At 38.3% G+C, this 18,727-nt stretch overlaps 1 protein-coding gene across 1 annotated transcript in view; it reads left to right on the top strand.

Moving 5' to 3' along the window:
- LOC118535906 (collagen alpha-6(VI) chain) overlaps positions 1-18,727 on the top strand; it is a 107,910-nt gene that overhangs the window by 18,129 nt on the left and 71,054 nt on the right. Inside the window, exons 8-18 of the mRNA XM_036092544.2 lie at positions 1,430-1,773; positions 1,857-1,935; positions 5,693-5,847; positions 8,235-8,327; positions 9,577-9,630; positions 11,386-11,457; positions 11,544-11,570; positions 11,892-11,936; positions 12,026-12,079; positions 13,378-13,440; positions 17,489-17,554. Coding sequence (XP_035948437.2) covers positions 1,430-1,773; positions 1,857-1,935; positions 5,693-5,847; positions 8,235-8,327; positions 9,577-9,630; positions 11,386-11,457; positions 11,544-11,570; positions 11,892-11,936; positions 12,026-12,079; positions 13,378-13,440; positions 17,489-17,554 — 1,052 coding nt within the window. The remainder of the gene's footprint in view (positions 1-1,429; positions 1,774-1,856; positions 1,936-5,692; positions 5,848-8,234; positions 8,328-9,576; positions 9,631-11,385; positions 11,458-11,543; positions 11,571-11,891; positions 11,937-12,025; positions 12,080-13,377; positions 13,441-17,488; positions 17,555-18,727) is intronic.

Genomic DNA, 18,727 nt, shown 5'->3' with positions numbered 1-18,727 from the left:
TATTGATTCAAGAGGAATTTTGGAAAGGACATATTCTGATGCTTCCTTCTGACCAGTTTCTTTCTCCTCATCTCCCTTTCCAAATATCAGAGAAGAGATTTTTCTAAGAAAGTTCCTATGGCAAAATAAGAAATAAAGAAAAACTAAAGAAAACCCACCTTTCAGATGTTTTGATAACATTGATTTACCTGAAATGTCATGGTGAAAATTGATTATCAGATAAGGATTTATTTTCCCTCACCCAACTCTTTTCTCATTAAATGGGAATCAGGGTACAAGGGAGTGGTGAAAAAAATGAATCACGCTACTGGCCCTTATTTTAAAATTGGAAAGTGACATTTTGATTTCAAAGACTTGCAAATGTGCAACTGACCAGTGTGTCTGGAGGTAGTATACGTGGGCATTTGTCCACACAACAGCTATCTGAAAAACTGCTTATCTGAACAAAGCAAACTAAAAATACATATTCTTCCTCCCACCTTCCCCTGCCTTTTTTTTTTTAACCAAGCAAGCTAGTTAAATTTGCTGGATTTGCTGAATTTGTATCCAACTGAATTTGCTGGAAAATTTGAAGTTTTTAGCCAACCTAAAAGTTCTGGAAAGAAGAGTGCATATGAACTATCATTTTATCCTCCTCTGATTATCTCCCTTTTAGGAGACTCAGCTTAAATTATCAAGCCCCTTCTAGTTTCTCCAATGCTTAACATGTCCCTGGCCCTAATAAGGATAAAAGCAAAGCACTCTAAATGGGAAACCTCTCTAGGTATTTATCGAATCTCCAAATGGCAATGGCTTCAGCTTCCTGAGTGCCTGAGCCCTGAAGGGAATGCCATCTTTGACATAAACTAAGCAAGATGCCAAAGGATCTCTTGGAGTTTTCCTTTTTTCCTTTTTCTTTTCTGAGTGGATGTTAGAAGACAAAAAGAAGAATCAGAGATTGTTTTTAGAGAGATAAATCATCACAGTCATTCCTTTAGACAAGTCCCTTGTGATTTATTTTTTTCTAAATGACTATTCGAATATTTTTATACTTCCCTTGTAGTTATAATTTAATATTTGTCAAGTGACCTCAGTTGGTAAGTAGCATGGTATGAATTTCCTCTTTCAGACTATTAACACTTCCACATATAACTTTAGATACTTAAATGATTTTGCGTGGCTTTTTCAGTGGCCCCAATAAAGTCTTTCAGAATTTTGTTACAAAATCATCTAGATTTTATACCAGCTTAAAAAAATATTCTATACTTTTACCAGTTATAAAAGAGTGATTCTAAGCTTCTTCCTTTATTCAGTCATGTTCTTCCTTGTTTTCCAACTTTTTAAATGGAATCAAAATAAGAATTTCAAATACCTTGATGTAGATATGGCAAACAAGCCAAATAAAGGTATTTGTTGATCTAATAAGATATACTTTTCCCTTGAACCCTAGATTGTTTTGTGGACATTGTGGTGGGATTTGACATCTCAACTCATGAAAATGGGCAGAATTTGCTTGAAGGTCAGTCTTGGATAGAAACCTACCTTCAAGACCTCTTACGTACCATCAGCTCCCTCAATGGGGTAAGCTGTGAGGTGGGCACAGAGACTCAAGTTAGCGTGGCTTTTCAAGTGACCAATGCCATGAAAAAATATTCACCCAAGTTTGAGATCTATAGTGAAAACATACTGAACAGCTTGAAGGATGTAACAGTTAAAGGACCATCTCTTCTCAACGCAAACCTCTTGAGTTCTCTATGGGATGCATTTCAGAATAAATCAGCTGCTCGAGGAAAGGTAAGCTGGTTTTACTTTATCTGCTGGTCTATGGTTGCGATGACATCCTTTTTACTCAATTTTCTTTTTGAATACTTTCCTAGGTGGTTCTCTTATTTTCAGATGGATTGGATGATGACATCGAAAAGCTTGAACAAAAATCTGATGAACTTAGAAAAGAAGGTATTGAGCATGGGGAAGAGTGGGAAAGGAGTGTTTACTGAGTTTATAACCTCAGAACTCAATTCTGGCTCTTAAGTTTTCAAGCACTCAAATAACCCTGAATTTGTCCACCAATATGCACTTGGGAGAGCAAATGAGCTCTCAGAACATTCTGGCATCTACTTTTTTTTCTTACACTATGTATGTGAAACAGCACTGAATATTAAGTCCTACCCTTTCCCTCATAACACTGTATGTCTTCTTCCTAAGCTTTCCTGGAGAATATTCCTGTATCCCTTGGCCCACATTATCTAATATTGCTACTTCTTTAGGGTCTGCAGAAGTGAACAGTGTATTTTTCCTTGACCAAGGAATAGAAGAATTGGATTATTTTCTTTTGACACTGTTAAAGTTTCCAGAATCTCAGGCATTGTTGGACAAGTCTACTCATATTTTGGAGTTTTCTAATTAGTTCCTTCCTTCAGACCACAGATGGACCAACCATGGTGCTTAGGGGTTTTTAAAGCATTGGCACGGGGCTTTTTGCTTTAGGAACAAATGCCCAGTCTGACTTATTGTCAGTTCTTACAAAATATGGGTCAGTGGAAGAAAAATGAACCCACATGTTCTGGTTTGACTAAGAATAGAAATACTTTCCTGTAAATGGATGCTATTGGTGCCCCCTTTCCGAGTAGTTTCCCCCATCCTCCAGCTACTGTGACTGTTGGCTGCTAGAAACTCACAGGTTCTCCTTTCTCTGAAGAATTGCTGTCGACCAGTGGAAGCCATTCACCTGGAAGGTTACTCCCTACCCCACCCCTAGGCAGCAGGTAGAGTACACGGAATTGGACCTTACCTCAAAATGGCACCAGTTCTGTGGTATAATTTATGTTCCAGAGTTCCCCATGGGATCAGGCTGAAGCTAGTCTTCAGCTGAAACACTATCTTGCTCAGCTCCTTCCCCTGCCCTATCTTGCTTTCTTTACCCCTTCTTCAAAGAGTGCTTCCTCAATAAATTGTATGCATCCAAATCCCTTTCTCAGGCTCTGCTTCTAGAGAACTTGGCCTAAGACAGTTGCTTAGGTTGCTCCCAGGTTAGCTACTAGAAGCTAGGGGGATCTGTCCTTTCTGTTCTGTTCTCTCTCCTCAATCTTAAACAAATTGCAAAATTAGCTATATTTACAGCTGAAAAGTAAGACTTTTTATTTTGCCCTTTATTTGCTAAAGCTGCTTTCTTTTTACTCTTTCAAGTCTTGGACTTTTTTTTATGATCTACAGTGGAGATATTAATGAAGACTGAGAATAAGACCCTAGAGTGCTTAATTTGGGTGGGTAGGGTTTTGTTTTTTGGGTTTTTTTTTCTCTTAAATAATTTAAGTGTTTCTTTTGTGGTGAAAAAGATGTATCTTTTGCACACAACATAAGAGTTTTCTCCAGGAAGTTTCCCTCAGAACACCCAGATTTCTAAGACCAACCTTCTTTTTCCCAACTCCCAAGGAAAAACTATTAAATGAGTTTCAACTTCAGAAGCTAGATTTTTAATATCCTCAAAAATTCAAAATCTCTGAATGGGAGAGATGAAGGGATGATGGCCATAGTGTTTTTTGAAAAGTGTTAAATGGCTGTCAATATGGACAAGGAGTACCCCTAGCTCTGGCTTCCCATGTTTAAACATATATGATTTCAGTTGATGCTTGGCCCTATGATCCATTAGCCTAGGAGAGCCTCCCTAATTTGGGGCCAGGTATCTATATGTATAAACTGTGCACTCATCATGAGACAAGAGGAGACCTGGAGAAAAGGATACTCAATGGTGGATGTGGTTTTTTAACTAATCCACATGGATTGGGGTTTGAATTCATTTAGTTTCTTTAAATCTAGTGCTCTAGAGTCTTCTCGGTGATTCTTACATTCTTTCAATTTTTGAAATATTTTCTTCCTTAATTTATTTTTAGGAATTGTATTTAGGATTTTTTGACTTATTATTGGATGAGTCTGAAAGGAGCAGGATCAGAGTCCCCCATCCTGAGGAAAGCAGTTACAAATAATAGTTATATGCATTATTTGCTGCAGATCAACAATCCCATGGTTCTCATAACTCTTACATTTTTACATTTCTTGGAACTTACAAGAAAAATCAGATGTGAGATTTCCCCCCTTATAAATAGATCTATTAGCATGCCTTCTCTTGATCAGTAAACTCTTTTGATGAGCTTAGCATTCCTCACTGTCTATCCCAGCCCACTCCACCGTCCCTTTTCTTCTTGTCATTCTCATTCCTAGAAGAGTGACTAACACCTTGTTTATTTGAGACAAGCCAGAGATATCAACACTAAAATGAGGGAAGTCCTGGTAAATCAGAACAAGTTGGTCACCCTATTCTTTGGTGTTTCTTCATTTATTCCACTTCAGCCAACCTCTCTGTTTTCCTCTCCTAGAACTTGAGCCTCCCCAATATGTCCCTGAAACTTTATTCTCCTCATTCTCTTCTTCCTCTCACCCAAAATCATTCATTCAGAATCATACAATACACTTAGAAAACATTCTTAACTCTCGGGTCTGTGAACATTTCCTTATTTTAGTCCATTGGCTTCCAAGTCCCATCTAAAGATGTCTTCACTCATCCATAATGAAATGAGGAAACTTATGCCAATAAAGCTAAGTTTATTCAATTTTAGGACTGCTGTTTACTCTGATTATGTCCTTAGTATACTTTTGTTATTAAAATGTCTTTTGATTGTAGGCTTTGGAATCAGGCTGTCCAGGTGAAAAACTAAAAATACCACTCAAGCCAGTCAAATAACCTTTCCAAGCCTCAGTTCGCTTATCTGTAAAATACAGCTATAATTCTACATATCCATACATTTGGATTTGTAGCTTACAAGTAAGCTAATGCATGGAAAGCACTTAACTGACTTCCAGGCACATAGTAACTATTAATAAATGAGAGCACAGTTGTTGCTGCAGTTACCTCCACCATAAGGATTGCCAGGATTATTACTGGTATCATTTCATGTTTATATCAATCAGTACTTTATCATTTCATGTTTGTATCAATTAATACTTTGCTAAGTAAGTCAAAACCCTCTGTTAGTCCCTTACAGATTTCTTTGAAATATTCTGGTCCATAATGGTCTATAAAATTCCAAAGTTTATGAGCTACAGCTCTGGATGATTATATGTCATTTGTTTCTAACTGCCTGACAAGAGGTCTCTTACGGTCTTACAGCCTCTTACTCTAATTCCAACTGGATTCTCGAATCCTTAAGAGGTCATTATAGCTGTGCTTCTCAAACTTTAATATGCATGTAAGTCATGTGGTGATTTTATTAAAATACAGATTCTGATTCTGTAGATAATTCTGTATTTCTGAGAAGTTCCCAGGTGATGTAAGTGCTGCTGTCCAAGGATCCCCCTTTGAATGGCAAAAATTTGGAACATTTGCTTTCTTGATATATCAGTTCTTCTGTATCTTCGTATACTCTATGGACCCTTTTTAAATCATTATATCTCACTTCAAGTCATCCAGGAACTGGAAGTTCTGTTGTAATATCCCCTGCCTCCAATTTAATTAGCTTTGAAAAATGTAATTCCTTTTGTTCTCTTATGATAGTCTTGTCACTTGTCAGTTTTACATTGCATGGTTGGGGGAAGTAGACAATAAAATGAGTGTTCCTCTTGCAACTGTTTTCCTAGAATAACAATTTAGATACATATGCAAAAAGATTAAAATAGCCAAAACCACCTTACCCAGAGAATTGTAAACTGTGTTGGATAGGCCTGAATGCCTTCATAACTGTTGCTCTGGATGGAGCCACCGATTCAAGTGACCTGGCTGATCTTCTCTACATTGAATTCGGGAAAGGGTTTGAGTACAGGACCCAGCTCACTATTGGAATGAGGGACCTTGGGAGCCGACTGTCAAAGCAACTGGTAAGTTACTTAGAAAAGGCTGGTGAGTTTAAATTTTCTATTTGTTTTGTATATAGATTTAGTATTTATGCTTACGAATTTGAACTAATTTTGTTCACTTGGGTGTGAGAAAAAGGCTTTTCTGAATTAGTAAACAGCCTAAATAAGAGGGTGTTTTGAAAAAAAAAATGTAATATGGTAGAGATACATCAAAGCATGTTTAATTAATATGCTTGGCAAAAGGAAGAAATTTATAGCACCTATGATCCTGCCCGAATTACAGTCACTGAATGTAAGCGCTGGAGGGAATCTGAGGTGACAGGGTGAATCCACTGCTCCCTCAGCCAGCTGGTTTTCACATCCCTTGTGGATCCTAAGTGTCACAGCTCACTGCAGTGAGTATAATACTCGTGTTTAAGATGTGTATTTTCCCTGCAACATGGCTTGTAAAGGAGAGCCGATTGCACTTGGAGTTCAACCAAAGGAAGAGGAACCTGCCCCGATATTGGAGGAAGAACAGAGCAACATGATGATGGACCTCCTCCTATGTTGTACTGTATGTGTGATCAAAAGCTTTGTAAATGTCTTGACTGCAATGTTTGCCTTGTGAACTCTTTTTAGAACCTAATGTCTACATGGGTGCAGCCTAGTCCTATTTCTTTCAGAAATGTACAAGGATTCAAACTAGAGTGGTGAAGGGTTACCAGATTACGTGGCACCACTTTCACCTTAATAACTGGCTAATGATCTCTCATTTGCTTATGATTTATGAATTCTGTAATCACATCAAGACACCTTCCAATAACACGCTAGCTCCTACTATTTTTCACCTGTAGAATTTGTATATAAATAGATGTTTAAACACCATTTGTTAAGTGTAGTAATTACGTGAAAATAATTACTTCAAGAATATGGAAGTTTTGTTGGAATTGCTTTTTCTACATGGGAAGACTGTGTCTCTTTTACAAAAGGTCTTTTTTTTCCTACTATTTTTTTCCCCTGTCTTTGAAATTCGTATTGGTAATTCATAGAGGGAGGAAGTTATTCCTCAAAACAAACCTGTCAGTGTTTCAATATCATATCAATGCTAGATTATCAAAGAAAAACTTAATTTTAGAAATAGATCAATTTTAACGTTAATAATAAAAGATCTAATGCTGTAGGGTTTTAGTGATCTGAAGAAAATTGGTATTATCTAATATAAAATCAAAGAATCCAGTTTGTTATTTGATTTCACACATTTCAAGTTTTATTGGTTTTTCTGACATTTTTAGGGGAAAATTTTTTTCTAATGGCTGAAAAGGAACATTATATAATAGACACAGAAGCACAATTGCTAAATGATTATTATGACAAAATATTTTCATTTTTCATCACACTAGATTTTTGATGGGAAACTTTTCAACACAAAGAGTGATTCTACCCTACCAAGGCCAAGCATGGTGTTTACTGCAAATTTTCCTAAAAATAAATCTTGTGGGTTAATTGTAGAAATGCAGTGGAATATGTCAATTTTTCAGAGGATGACTAGGTTCAGGATAAAATTCACTGATATTTTTCAATATATAATATGGTTTTTCAGCCAGGGTATAAAGGGGAATCTTCTCCCCATTCCCCCATCCTCTACAGCAAGGGTTTTGGAAATGTTGAGTGTGTAGTTGGTGTTTTTGAAATCCTGTCACAAAAACTTTTCTGGAAGTGTTTACCATTGGACTCCATTCTAAGCACTATGACATCGGGCACTGTCTAAATCCTTTAGCATGCAAAGATTTCACAAAATAGGGAAAGGAGAAAACAGCATTCATTTTATTGAACAAAATATTGGGGGCAGAATTATATAAGGTAATCAGCAACACCATGGTCAATGCTGGGATGGGGTGGGATCAAGAGATCACATTAATAAATTAGGATGCACTGAGCTGGCCATGGCTAAGCTAATAGCATTTTGAGGATACAAAAACCTCTTTGAGGAAACAAGCTGTAACAGACTCTTAACAGAGAACAGACTGAGGGTTGATAGGAGGTGGGGGATGGGCTAGATGGGTGATGGGATTAAGGAGGGCACTTGTTATCATGAGCACTGGATGTTGTCTGTGAGTGATGAATCACTGAATTTTACTCCAGAAGCCAATATTGTACTGTATGTTAACTACCTACAATTTAAATTAAAAAAATAAAAGAAACCTCTTTGAGCTGATTTGAAGTTCTCATAGGGTGGAGAATGCAGACCACAGAAGGAAGGATAGCAGCTAAAGAATGTCTCATGCACTCTCTCTGGAGCATGGTTACTTTAATGGGGAACAGGTTTCTGAAACTGTGGAAGAAGTCTGAATGACACCATTGAGCGTGTATGTGTGATTTGGGAAGCAGTGCCACCCAATGTCATGTATTTCTTACTCTTCCCCAAGGTTAATGTTGCTGAAAGGACGTGCTGCTGTTTATTCTGCAAGTGCATTGGAGGGGATGGCATAATGGGGGATCCTGGACCACCGGGGAAAAAGGTGATTTTAGTTAAGATTTATGGCTCACCTTATTTGAATGTAGTATGTCTTTCAGACATAGGGTTAGGTGGAAATAAAGGATGATTTTAACTTCTAGATAGAGCCTCTGAGGTAACCACTTATTCTCCATGACAACTAGATACGCCTGGCTTTCCCTTGGCATTCTAAATTGGAGTCTTCTAAAAAACTTTCAATACAAGTGTCAGGAGGGACAACTGCCAAGATCCTTGATTATCTAGTGTTCCAGCAGGGATGACAACGACGCCCAGAAATCAACGGTGATTTCTGTGTTGAATAATGAAAACTTCCTGAATATCAGTGTCCTTTCAATTCCCATTTTTAATGACTGCAGAGTCATTTAAATGAAGTAGGGTATGTTTTGGGTAGTCTGCTGACAAGCAAATTAGGTCAGCTCACCCTGTCCTCACAGAAGATGTGGCAACGTTTCAGTCAGCTTTAGCCAGACCAAAAATATCACAGATGTATGCGCAAAAATGCCAATTATAAAACAGTAGCCAAAAGTAGATTTATGTATTTCCTAACCAAAAAAAATTTATGTACTCATAAAAAAAATATGATTTGGGAGCATGCTAAAATATGCTAAGTGCTAAAATATGTACAAACATACTATGGATGTGTTTAATAATTTCAATACTGCTTGTTTACATGTGTGTTTGATTTGTGAATAATTTGTAGATAGCACCATAACTCCCAAATCAACATGTTTGTGTCTCTGAAGAAAATTTTCGGACTATTTCCTGAATGCTTCAACTTTACGGAAGGAGAACGGTAGATTTAAAAAAAAAAAAAAAAAAAAAAAAAAAGCCGGGCTCAGAAAGAATGAAAAGAAATGTGTGTGGTCTATTTTTCTATGTGTAGCATAAATCCTAAAAGATTTTTTTTTAATGAAAAGAGGGTAATTCTAGTCTGTCAAGGGCAAATAGAGCTGTGTTCACTTGAAGGTTTGACTGAGAAAAAATATTCCAGCACTGTATATAACCCCAGAGAGGGTTATGGACAGCATTATGATCCACACATGCACACACCCTTGAGTTATCTGGATACTTGTTTCAAAACTACATTCATTTTTATGTGTATAAATACAGCCTAGGTTGTGGGGGGAGGATTATTTTTTTTCAAACTCCTGTAATTCTACATAAAGTAAAACTATAGTTAAAGATTTTTGCTTGATGACCTTTGGTTTTTGGTCTGTGGAGTTCTAATGCATTCTTTGTTTCCTTATTTCCAGGGATCCCCAGGTTTTAAAGGCAGTGAGGGCTATCTGGGAGAGGAAGGCGTTGCTGTAAGTCAAGGTTTATTTCACCTCTATTTATTCCTGAGAACATATCTGCAAAAGGAAATCGTTTGTGTCAATTCAGAAGGAAACAAGAAAAGTCAGAGTCTAAGAATTCATGTACAAAATCTGAGGTCTTTTCTAATTCTCATCGGGCTTTGCTTCTGGTGGTCAATAATGGTTTATTAACCTACTGTCTCCTCTTTGGCTGTTCACCAACGCTGCACAATGAACTTAATGCGAAAGTTATTTTTTTCACCAGGGGACTCAAATCACTGCCATTTCCCCCTTCCTGATCCATTTTGCACAGGTAAACCAACTCCCCACATTATTTATCAAGGACCTCCACTCTTTCTTACGTCCATCCACCCATCCATTCATCCATCCATCCATCCATCCATCCATCCTTCTTCCTTTCTTCCTTCCATCCGTGCATTCCTTTAACAATTATATATTGAGCATCTTACCATTTACCATAATAAATGAACTTCTCCACTCATGTATTCATCTAACAAATATATATTAAGGCATTCTACCACGTTTCAGGCACAGTGTCTAGACCCTAGAAATAAAAAATAAGGAAAAGTAAAAATATGATTCTTATCTCAGGTAACTTCAGACAAGTGGAAAGGCAAATGAGACAACCATGTTTCCAGCTGCTAAACACAACGACTCTTCCAATGTTACAATGAGGTGCATTGTGGCAAAGCATAGCAGAGCAAATACCTAACAGCCTTGGTAGTAGTTAAGGCTTGGGAGGGGAAGGCTGCAAACAAGGGGTAATGCTTGGGCAGACATCTGAAGGACAAATAGATATTTCTTCAGGCAAAGTTTGTGGGGGAGAACATATTACTAGAGAGAGAACAATGTGTTCAAGGGTATGTGATTAAGTCAGAGAATTTGCGTGCGTGCGTGTGTGTGTGTGTGTGTAGAATGGCACATAGCCAACATGGTTGGAACCCAGGACACAGTGAGGAGGTTACGTGGCAAGCAAGACCCAGAGTAATTGGGAATCTTGAATATCCTACAGAAGATTTGGTGTCTTCCAGTTGATGGGCAGTCATTGGATGATATTAAGCACTGGAGTAAAAATAATGGGGGCATGGATTTAGAAAGCATACTCAGGCAATGTATGGATGCTAATAAGGCAGGGGTTACAGGTAGAAGCTTTGCAGTAGTAGGTGTAGGACAAAGCAGTCCTAATCTTAGTTGGGGGCAGTATAAGGGGGTATGTTAAAGAGGATGAATGTAAGTAATTGTGACCTGGGGAGAGAGAAGCAGAGGATGATCTCTTTGTTTCCAGATCACAAGACTGCACAGACTAGTGGGGTAACCAAGACAAGGATTGTAGGAATGATATTTGGTTAAAGAAAGAGAAGGAATATGGATTTTGGATTGGAAATCATGCTTAGATTTTAGTTAGATCATACCTAGAGCATCCTTCTCTGGTGCCTCACCAATTCTTCATTATCTGTTCCTGGAATAGCTGCTGAAATTTTGAGAATACATTTTAGCTGCCACTTGTTTGTATGTCTGTTTTATTTAGATACCACCCTACCTAGGGCAGTATCCAGGTGGGATCCAAAGCAAAGGGCTGTCATCAGAGTAGTTCTGATTTACTTCCATTCTCAGGTTTAATAAGCATGAATTCTGGATTGTAAACCATGAGCAGTTACACATTTTTTTCCAACACAAAACTTGTAAAATTTCTAAGAATCCAGAGTATAATGGAAAAGGCTCATCTAGGTATGTTCTCTTTCTCAGGGAGACAGAGGAATCAGTGGACCAGTGGGAGAGCAAGGTACTAAGGGATGCTATGGTGCCAAAGGTCCTAAGGTAAGGGTTGCATTAGGCATTGATAAGTCTTTCCAACATTAATTCCACTTTCTCACACTAACCACTACTGTCCTTTCTATTTTCAGGGAAACAGGGGACTAAATGGACAAGAGGTATGGTACCAATGGTATCCATTTATCTGCCCATCTCTTATCTAGAAATATTTTCATTTTTTGAAACTACTGAACAGTAGATCATACAAATGAAGTTTCTCTGGATCTTCCTTTATTGCCAGCCATTTGATTTTGCTTATTCTTGTTTTTTATTGCAGGCAATGTGTATTATTTGTTCACAGTTTCTATTACTCGGTAATCTTTGTTATTACTCAGGACTAGGCTGTATATGAAAGACAAAACTAGACTTTTGTTTGGGGTCTGACTTCTTTCCACCTAAATGTGTAATACACTCTATTCTGATCACATCTGTCTTTTCAGGGAGAAGTTGGAGGAAGTGGAATTGGCGGATTAAATGGAGAGCAGGTAGAGCCTTCTCTTTGTCCCCAAAAGGCCCTTCTGAACCATTTCTCATCAAGAAAATGGAAATTTGAGTTTATTCTTCTGTTTTTTAGGGTGAGAGTGGTCTTCCTGGAGAAAAAGGAGAAAAGGGTGATGAAGGATCCCAGGTAGGGATTCAATAAAGAGACAACATGAAAAATGTCCTGGCAATTAGAGGTGTGACTAACAGAGTAAAACAGCTACCCTAAATGTATCAGTCAGTGAGCACCACAAAATTGCTTTGTGACAATCACAAAACCTCAACTGCATGCAACAATAAACATTTATTTCTTATGTGTCTGAGGTTTGTAGCCCAGATCCCTGGTCTAGGCTAAGCATGGCTGATCTTGGCTCGGGTGTCTGTAGGTTGGCTGACAGCCTTATTCCACATGTCTCTTATCTTCCTCCTAGGACCAGGAAGCATTGTCTGGCTTTGTTTTCCGTCACCTTTTCATGGCCATGGCAGATGCACCAAGGGAGCAAGTAGAAACACACAGGTTCTCTCAAGGTCTCTTAAGGCCTAGGCTTGGAGCTCTCACAGCAACACTTCCATCTCTTTCTGTTGGCCAGATTCAGTCATGGCCAAACTCGGGAGTTAGGGGGTCTTGTCCCACTACAACTGGAAAGCATTACAGAGTCACATGGCAAAGGACATAGATACAGAAGTAAAGAATTAGGGCCATTAATGAAAAGCAGCTACCATACTAAGAATGGCAGCAGGGTGTTAACAAGAGTCTGTAGGGTGGGGCAGCACACCGCAAGTGTATGCCACTCATTCCCATTTAGAACAGACACCAACAGCAGCCATACTTCCATCATCCACTTTGTCTGTCTTTGGGGTGTGAACAGCTGAGTCAGAAACCCAGTTTCTAGCTGATACAACCACCTTGGAGAAAATGGATAATGTCTCTGAATCTCAGCTGCTTCACTAAAAGAAATATACAAACAATACCTGGTTTATAAAGTAGCTGTAAAAACTAAGACAACAAATGTGTCTGGAACACAGACTTCCTCACTGTGGTAAATAATTGAGATCACTCTTAAATTATTTACATGATGCCTGAAACTATTTTTTGGTTGTCCATCTGTCCAGCTTAAAAATAACTCTAGGGGCACCTGGGTGGCTCAGATGGTTAAGCATCTGCCTTCGGCTCAGGTCATGATCCCAGGGTCCTGGGATCGAGCCCCACGTCAGGCTCCCTGCTCTGCAGGAAGCCTGCTTCTCCCTCTCCCACTCCCCATGCTTGTGTTCTCTCTCTGGGTGTCTCTCTCTCTCTGTGTGTCAAATAAATAAAATCTTAAAAAAATAATAACTCTAGTAGAAAAATTTTAATTATTCAAATGAGGGAGAAGATAAGCTCTTTGTTTTTACTAATGTTATTAAAAATTCTTTTCTTATCCTTCTTCTGACTTGTATTATCTTTAGGGAAGCCCAGGAAAGCGAGGGGTTTCTGGTGACCGAGGTGCAAAGGGCCAGCGAGGAGACCCTGTAAGTGCTGGCGCTGCGTGGGCTGTGAGCTAAACAGGGCTTGGTTGCCATCAGCTTCTGATAAGAAGAGAGCCCCACTTTACACTACTACAATAGAAATCCTGAGTTTAGATCATCACAAGCACAACTGTTGTGGAATTTTAAAAGCATTTCCCTTGTGCTAGATCCTCTTCATCTATGGAATGAGCATGGACAGTGAGAAGATCTTGTCCATCATTGGTGCATTTGTTTTTTGAGAATACATATTCAGAATTGTTACTGTGCTTCAGAGCCATGAAGGAATTCTAGTCCCTTCCATTCTCTTCCTCTGAGTACCTCAAAATATGGATAGGGTGGAAGAAACAAAGCCAACTCTTTTCTTCCATTCCCCAAGAGTCTTTATAAGTTAAGAATATGAACTTAATTTTCTTGAATCCAAGCCAGCTAGGACCGTTTCAGGCAAAACCTATGACACAAAGGTGCCTGCTCTCCTGGATACAACCTGGTGAAATAGGCATGACCCACACCAGTGTAGGGGATATGCCAAGTCCAGTGAAACATCAGTACTATAGGACTTCCATCACCCCACCCACACAAAAGTAAGTCTCCAAAATCTTAACGAATTAGGATTTAGGTTTGTTTATTAAACTTTTCTACTGAGATATAATTGACCTAGAACATGGTGTAAATTTAAGTTGTTATAAGATATTGATTTGGTAACATTTATATACTGCAATACGATTACCACCATAGGGCTAGCTAACTCCTGTATCGTGTCACAGAATTACCATTTCTTTTTTTGTGATGAGAACATTTAAGGTCTAGTCTCTTAGCAACTTTGAAGCATATGATACAGTATTGTCTATAATTACTATGCTGGGCATTATTCTAGAACTTAGTTTTGAACTGTAACATCAGAAAAGTACACATGTTACGAATGCACAGCTTGATGAATGTAAATGTGCCTATGTAATCACCACCCAGGTAAAGAAATAGGACATCCCAGAAATTGCCCCCCATGTCTAATTCAATCACTACCAGCCTCTCCCAAAGGTAATCACTGTCCTAAAACCATAAATTAGTTTTACCAATATCCCTAAACTTTAAGTAAGTAGAATCATATAGGATACACTCTTCTGTTTCTGGCTTCTTTTGCTCAAGTTTATGCTTGTGAGATTCATCCACATAGTTGTCGGTAACAATAGTTCATTCAGTCTCATTAAGCTTAAGCCTTTTAAGCCAGTTTTCAAAAAACTCTGTACTAATTTACACTTCCACCAGCAAAATACCATAGCAGTGTACTACATACATGCATCAGAATGGCTAATTTTTTTTAAAAAACTGACAATAACAAGTGCCGATAAGGATGTGGGGCAACTGGGAAACTCACAGGACTTTGTATATTGGAGGAGGAGTTATTAAAGACAATGGATTGATCAGAGAAAGAATTTAGTGCAATATATTGAGAAATATAAATGTTAGGTATACATTGAAGATAACTGTTTTAAAAGCAGAGGAATTTGCTCTTGAAGACTACATTGTTTAATAAGTGATGTTTTCTGATAATAGTCTGATGACCTGAGAGTTTTGAAACAACTTCTAAATATCTAGTTAGAAATAAAAAACTATCCATAAATAAAAATAATAAATAATAGTTCAAAGACATTTCAGTCATCTATATATGAAGGCCAAAAATTTCCTTGGGATATTGCTATAAAATTGCCATGTACTTTGGTCAGAATCCCCCCTAATTGTCTGCCAAATTGTCTGTATGATTACTTAACACTTCCAGAAGAATCTGAATAATGTAAGACGGTTTTTTTTTTTTAAGGTTCTATGACTTCGAGATGGCTGAAAATTCAACCCACTAGAACTTCTGTGATGTGCTGTTTGTCACGATACTAATTTTAGTTTTTTAATGCATGATAATTCTTCCCACCCTCTTGGGAGTATACATCTCAAATCAAAGACAATTCTCTGAGTCTTTTTACATGTGGTTTTTATGGGTTACTATTTCAGGAAAAATTTGGGAGAGCAAGATTGATTGAATAAATAGAACCCGCACATGATCAGATTATTCGTAGGAATGCATACAAATGGCACAAATTCCTGAAAATCTGTGCTTATTCAGACAGAACTTCCAATCATGTGACAGCTAGTTTGGCCATTTGGAATTTCCCATTTTTAAAAATCTCATGTAATCTCATGTGATACTGGGGAGAAAACTGAACTAGATCATTTGAGCTACAGAGTGTAGTAAGGTTCATGATTCTAAAACATATCATTAATAGAAGCCCATGTTGAATCATAAATTTGTGTTAGATGATCTTTTGTCCAGTTGCATAGAAAAAAATGGAAAGACTGGACAGATCATATTCATACTGACCAAACAACTAGGATATTCTATTCTGTAGAATATGCTAGCGTATGACTTTTTAATGCCATCTCTTCAATTAAATAGTTTGGAGTTGGACCTCGATAAGTTATTTATACATCCAGTGGAATAAGATTTTGGACTTTACATTATTTTCCTTTTCCTTTTTTTGCCAAAATACAGTCTCTAATATTGTGATTTAGGTATACTCTGCTTGGAGAACTTGACAGACAAATATTTAAACTTAAAACAGAAATTGTAGAAAATAATCTTTGGCTTTGGTATGTGGGGGGAAAGAACTAAGTTTTCACATAAATTCTGGTAATCTCAGTTATAAAGTAAATTCTAAGAGCATCTTTTTCTCTCTGGTAGCCTATAAACTGTAAGTGTAGAAACTATTTGTTTAAAAATCTTTCTAAGTATTTGGAACAATGACATGTCCCTGTTGGTGATCTCAAATTACTTATGATTGATGAAGGTAATCTGGGCTGCTATCAGCCAAACAGCCCAGCCGCTGGCACTCAGCAGGACTGGATAATTCTTGTCCCCTCTCAATTTATTGGGGCATTGACTGAACTGACTGGCTCAATTGATTGTCCCAGCATCATGGGGATACTGCTCTATTGGTGGTCCTAACTATCCAAGATAGAAAGCTTTCTGTTTGGCCTGCTAAGGATAATGTCCTACAATGAGTTCCTGCTAGAATGTTTGTATGAATATTGGGGGAAACTCAAGATGCCAGAATTTTCTGAAAACTGGAAAAGTAGCAGTGAACATATGGGGCTAGAAGGCTACCAGGCGTCCAAGGGGAGAAAGAGAGAATGGATGGCAGATACAGTCCTCAGTGCTGCTCAGTGTACTTATGTTCTTGTGGTGGAGCCCATTACAAACCGTCTCCCTTCTCCCCTTCATTCCCCCCCCCCTTCATTCTTCCCCTCCTGCTACATTCTTCTTCTTCTTTTTTTCTTTCTTAACATATTTGCATTATTTGTTTCAGAGGTACAGATCTGAGATTCAACAGTCTTGCACAATTCACAGCGCTTACCAGAACACATACCCTCCCCAGTGTCCATCACCCAGTCACCCCATCCCTCCCACCCCACCCCCCACTCCAGCAACCCTCAGTTTGTTTCCTGAGATTAAGAATTCCTCATATCAGTGAGGTCATATGATACATGTCTTTCTCTGTTTGACTTATTTCGCTCAGCATAATACCCTCCAGTTCCATCCACGTCGTTGCAAATGGCAAGATCTTATTCCTTTTGATGGCTGCATAATATTCCATTGTATATATATACCACATCTTCTTTATCCATTCATAAGAAGAGCAAATATTAAGAGAAAGGATGGCAGTAGTGAGAAGGGGTACCTCCAGACCCAGGATGAGAATTGTCATAAACACAAGCCATGTCACCCTTGCTTCTCTGGGCACTGCCTTCTATGGTGAGCTCTTGCTCCCCTCCCCTGCATTCCCCCAACACTCACCTTAGGTCCCCACTCTCTTCTGACAATGCAGAACACAGGAGGAAAAGAAATCATGTATAAGCCATTTGTAATTTCTACCTATCTATGGTTTTAAATGGATTGGACCTATTTTGTCAATTTTTTAAGGGGGGAGTGAGTAAATGTGTTATATGCAGTTACATTTTTAAGGAGAGATATTCAAAATTTTTCTCTTTATTTTGTGTTTTTTAGGGAGTTCCTGGATTTGACAATACCACAGAAGGACCTAAGGGCTTGAAAGGAGAACGTGGAAGACAAGTAATTATGTGGGCATTTGAAAGTAAACTTGTAATGATGTGACATACTTGCTACAGAAAAAGCATCTTTAGGAGCAAAAATACCTTTTCCTCCTCCTTATCTGCCACTCTAGGGTTCAAAAAACATTCCCTTGTTCTTCTGAATTTGGGGTGACTTGCTTCACCAAGCCCTGCCCTTGAGGTCTTCATTTATGAATGCAAACATCTAATTCCCATCTTAAAATGTAGGGCTAGCTGATGGAAAGAACAAGCCAGTAAATTGTTGGCCTTCCAGGATACAGGAGTCATATACCGTAAGAAGACATTGTATTATTTGTAGTACATGATAAAAAGAAAAAGATCTGGTAGATCTATACAGCTTACATGCTCAAGGCAAATCTCTTAGGATTAATCCCATGAAATCTCACAAACCACAATTTGATCATCTTACCTTGTTTTTCAGAATTTTTAAAAGTGTAATAATCTGGAAAATGTGTTTCTCTGGATCTTCTTGATGAGGAAGTTCCCCTGGTGACTTCCCCTGGGGGAGAGGTCTGATGTGGTAGGAAGAACTTGACTTTGGGGACAAGCCCAGGTCCTGTTTCATGCTCTGTGCCTTACCAGCTCTGTGGCCTTGGGCCACTTTCTGTAAACCTCAATTTTCTCATCTGCAAAATAGGATAAATAGCCTACTTTTAAAGGTTATGGTGGGAATTCAGTGACTGACCTTGCCGCATCATAAACCTTCAGTAAATGCTACCTGCCATTTTTACTAAGTGGTAAATGTAAGTCTCACATGTCTCATTATAGATTCATAAATTTCCTTCATTTTCTATTTTGGGAAGATGCATGAGTGTTGTGAGATTTTATTCACATGCAGGTGTGAATCTACACAGGTTAGCCAAACAGAACAAGAAGTCCAAAGGTAGAAATCCAAACCAGTAGTAGCCGTACCTGACACATGGCACGCTTCATTTATCCACTCTGCGGCAACACAGTGGGAGATAGTTTGATTCAGATACTCTCTAACTTATACCCAAAGACAAGTTAGACAGTGGTGATGAACAGATGAAGCCATGTCATTAGCATTTGGTCCTGTAGTCCCTCATTTCCTGCATAGACATATGGTTTATAAACAGTAGAAGTAATCCACATCCAAAGGGAGGATAACTCCCTAGCTGGTGTGTATCCATCC

Source organism: Halichoerus grypus, chromosome 1 (genome assembly GCF_964656455.1).
Source record: "Halichoerus grypus chromosome 1, mHalGry1.hap1.1, whole genome shotgun sequence".
NCBI classification, from domain to species: Eukaryota; Metazoa; Chordata; class Mammalia; order Carnivora; family Phocidae; genus Halichoerus; species Halichoerus grypus.
Note: the sequence above shows the minus strand (reverse complement) of the source record. Positions and strands in the feature narration are given on the sequence as shown.